Source organism: Melospiza melodia, unplaced genomic scaffold (assembly GCF_035770615.1).
Source record: "Melospiza melodia melodia isolate bMelMel2 unplaced genomic scaffold, bMelMel2.pri scaffold_34, whole genome shotgun sequence".
NCBI classification, from domain to species: Eukaryota; Metazoa; Chordata; class Aves; order Passeriformes; family Passerellidae; genus Melospiza; species Melospiza melodia.
The window spans coordinates 5208681-5212914 of NW_026948659.1; the positions used below are offsets into that span (position 1 = coordinate 5208681).

The 4234-nt window shown below is 52.0% G+C and overlaps 1 protein-coding gene across 1 annotated transcript; it reads right to left on the reverse strand.

Annotated features, from left to right (window-relative positions):
- Positions 1 to 2916: 2916 nt before the first annotated feature.
- LOC134434246 (olfactory receptor 14J1-like) lies at positions 2917 to 3933 on the reverse strand (the record flags this gene model as incomplete). Its single annotated transcript, XM_063182928.1, has 2 exons — positions 2917 to 2931; positions 3292 to 3933. Coding segments are annotated over 2 exons (657 nt in total), but the record flags the coding sequence as incomplete, so codon positions are not given.
- Between the last annotated feature and the right edge of the window lie 301 nt (positions 3934 to 4234).

Consider the following 4234-nt stretch of genomic DNA (forward strand, 5'->3'; position numbering starts at 1 on the left):
ATTGTGACACTGTGGGACTCCATGGAACCAAATATTCATGGTGACACAGCAGGGCTGCTTGTGACCAATTGTCCATTGTAACCCTGCAGATCCAAGAGACCAGGGTGACACTCTGGCAGTTGATGGAACAGAGGGGCTGTTGTGACACACCAAGGCCTCATGGAACCAAGGAGAGCATTTTGAGAATACAGAACCCAATGGAACCAAGGATCCATTGTTCTACAGCAGGCCCTCATGGAACCAAGGGACCATTGTGAAACTGTGGGGCATAAGGGTTTCCAGTGGGTTTCACTGATACTGAAACCCACTGGATAGAAACTTCTGAACAGAGTTTGGAGTATTTGAAAGCTGGCATTCTTCATTACAGCATGGTGGTCACTTCGGCCATCCTCCCTCCATTGGAGTGCATTAAGCATTGAATGAACAGAGTTTTTATCACACACACTGATTATGTATCCATTAGCTATCCCCACTTCCTTTGAGTTTATTTGACATAATTGCACACCTTATCACAAATCCTTTTATGGTTCTTTGGGTTTTGTCTTCAACATCCAGTGCCCTTTTTAGGTGGCTGTTCCTTGAACCCTCTTTTTGAGTAAGGGCAATATTATTGTTCTGCATAACTTCTGTTTTGTCAGCCTTGCAGAGCTGAGCTGGCATCCTGCCTGATTTTTTGTGACTTCTGTTTGCCAGAGGTACATCCTCAATCAGTTTCTCCAAGGCTGTGCTGTTCTGTACTCCTGTCCTTGTCTCAGTGCTTGCCTCGCATGAGGCGTCTGCGACCCCCCAACCTATGGGCCTGGGGTTGGCAAGTGTTCCTGGGACAGCTGGGCTGGACTGACCCAAGGGACGTTCCACTCCATATCACACCATGATCAGCAATCAACTGAGAGAAGTGGGGGGCCAAGGGGGGTAGGGGATAAATTTCTTTTTTCAGACATATTTCTTTCAAAACAGCACCTAGACATGCAGAATCCTCTCCTGCCACAAGGCGGTTAAATATTTTCTGCTGATAGGAGATTTCCTGTGAATTTGCTTTTCTTCTGTTTGTGGCCTTTTTCTTTTTGTGGTTGGTTTATTTCTGGGGTTTTTGTGTTGTTGTGGGTGGATCTTGCTTTGGGTTTTTTGATTAGGTTTGGGGTTTTTAGGTTTTGGTTGGGTTTGGGTTTTTCCCTATTGAACTGACTTTGCTCTGATGCATGAGTTTTTTCTGCCCTTTCTTGTGGCTTGCTTGGCGCCTGATGGCAAGATAAATTTACCCAACTCAGTCATCTTGCCCAGATACATTTTGCAGTCACCATTAACTAGATGAGTTGAGTGTCAGTCACACATCAGTTCAGTCCCTGCAATTTGGCAGCATCCACAAAGGAATTGAAAGTATATTTAACTGGCATTGTAGAGACAATAGAAATGTTCCACAGTGGCGGCCAAGGGCTGGTCACTGAGGGATGGTACCAGGGCATGGCTGCCAAGAGGACTCTGTACCATGGATGACATTTGACCCTCATTGTTCAGCCAAATTCCCACCCAGCCCATGTTCCACTCCTTCAGCCCAGCTCTCTCCAGTCTGGCTCTGAGGAGACGACAGCAGACCCTGTCCCAGGTCTGGCTGAAGTCTGGCACACAACATTCTCTTCTGTTCCCTCCCATGTGGGTTCTGCAGTCCCTGTCCTGTCCTGCCAGTGCCTGGAATGGCTGCAGGAGGATTTGCCACATGCCCTTCCCTGCTGAGCCTGAGCAGGCTGTGACTCTCCCACTGCCCCTCCCTGCCCTGTGTGCAGAGTGGTTCCATGTCTGCCCTTCCCAAGTGCCCAGGACCCTCTGGGATGGCTCTGGCCTTTCCAAGGGTTTGGAGAGAGGTCCCACAGTGACGCTGCCCAGCCTTCTCAACAGCCCTGACACCAAAGGTCTTTTCCACATCCCTCAGTTCCAGGTCAGTGCCCAGAACACAGCACAGCCCTGTCCAGGTCCTCGGGGTGGTTCAGAAGGGAGGCAGCTCTGACTTCTCCCCACAGACCCTCACTCTATCCAATGTCTCTCTGTGCAGTCCATGGCTGCCCTGAGCATTTTTCCCTGGAGCCTCCCTGCCTGGGATATTTCTCTCTATGCAGTCCTAACCACAACCCAGCAAAGAATTCAGGTGTTTTCCCAGAGGACATTACTCTCAGAGTGAAGTGGCCTCAAGGCCCTGTTTGTGCCACTGGAATTGTGCCATCCCCGGGTGCTGCTGATGGTGTTTTTTGTCGCTGGGGTTCATCTCCCCACACAGACACAGGATGCACTGCTGAGATCTCCTCAGCACAGAGCAAACATGGCCTGCTGGCCTGGTCACTTGGTGTCCCTCCGTGCAGGGACAAACAACCTCCTGCAGGTGGGGAGAGGCCAGTGCTGGCAATGGTGGTTGCAGGGGCTGGTGTGGGACAATTGCCCTGGGGCACCTTCCCAGGCTGCCCCAGAACAAAGACACAGCCCAGGACCTGCTCTGCTGCAGCCTCAGGTCCATGCCAGGAGCGCTGGCTGTGCCAGGACACTGCTTTGAGCCCCCCCTGCACACTCCCCCCCAGCCCCAGGCCCTGGGCTTTGCTGTGCCAGGGCATTCCTGGAGCACATTGCTTACAGCAGCTCTGGAGGGGAGCGAAGCCTCCCTGCCCTGCCCTCAGGAGATGCCCTTTGCTGCTGGAGCTGCTGTGCTGGAGCCCAGCTGTGTCCCAGCAGTGCCCATGGCCTGGCCCTGCCTTTGGCCACAGCAGGGACATGCAGCAGGACAGTGACCAAGCTGCCAGAGCACTCCGGCCTTACAGCCACAGCAGGGCTGGCAAGGACAGCGTGGAGTTGGGCAGAGCAGATGTGGGAAGAGGCAGGGCCATTGTCCCTGGCTGTGCTGCTGTGCTGGGAGTCCCTTCCTGCCACCTTTGCTCACAGGCACTGCCCCTGCAGAGACAGGGAAGGGCTGAGGAAATGCCTTGGACAGACAAGTCAGGCAGGCACTTGCTTTTATTTAAACACCAAGGGAACAAACTACTTGCAAGTATTTTTATTTCAAAAGAAATGTAGATGTTCATGTAGAAAGCTAAGAGTAATACTACAGTATTTTGATAGAAACACTACAACAAAAGAAAAAGTTACCATAGCAAAGAATGGACAAACAGGGGAAAAAAAGGCTGAGATTGCAAAGAGTTATATTCTGAAGGCTCTGTAGTAGAAAAGAGAATTTATTGCTTCTAAAGTTGCAGTTACCAAGGCATCCTTGAGCTCCTGGTTCCTCAGGCTGTAGATGAGGGTGTTCAGGGCTGGAGGCACCACCGAGTACAGAACTGACAGGGCCAGATCCAGGGATGGGGAGGAGATGGAGGGTGGCTTCAGGTAGGCAAAAAAGCTAGTGCTGACAAAGAGGGAGAGTACAGCCAGGTGAGGGAGGCAGGTGGAGAAGGCTTTGTTCCGTCCCTGCTCAGAGGGGATCCTCAGCACAGCCCTGAAGATCTGCACATAGGAGAAAACAATGAACACAAAGCAAGCAAAAAATAGAAGAGAACTTAGCACAAGAAGCCCAAGTTCCCTGAGGTAGGATTTGGAGCAGGAGAGTGTGAGGATCTGAGGGATTTCACAGAAGAACTGGCCCAGGGCATTGCCATGGCACAGGGGCAGGGAAAATGTATTGGCTGTGTGCAGCAGTGAATAGAGAAAGGCACTGGCCCAGGCAGCTGCTGCCATGTGGGCACAAGCTCTGCTGCCCAGGAGGGTCCCGTAGTGCAGGGGTTTGCAGATGGACACGTAGCGGTCGTAGCACATGACGGTCAGGAGAGAAAACTCTGCTGACATGAAGAAGGCAAAGAAAAACACCTGAGCAGCACATCCTGAGTAGGAGATGTCTCTGGTGTTCCAGAGGGAATTGTGCATGGCTTTGGGGACAGTGGTGCAGATGGAGCCCATGTCGCTGAGGGCCAGGTTGAGCAGGAAGAAGAACATGGGCGTGTGCAGGTGGTGGCCACAGGCTACGGCGCTGATGATGAGGCTGTTGCCCAGGAGGGCAGCCAGGGAGATGCCCAGCAAGAGGCAGAAGTGCAGGAGCTGCAGCTGCCGCGTGTCTGCCAATGCCAGGAGCAGGAGGAAGTGCCTGGTGGAGCTGCTGTTGGACATTCCTTCATTCTGGACATTTTGAGCTGTTCAAAGACAACATTGACAATTTGGACAAAGTACCTTGAGTACATCCTATGCTATTTTCTTTCACAGGCAC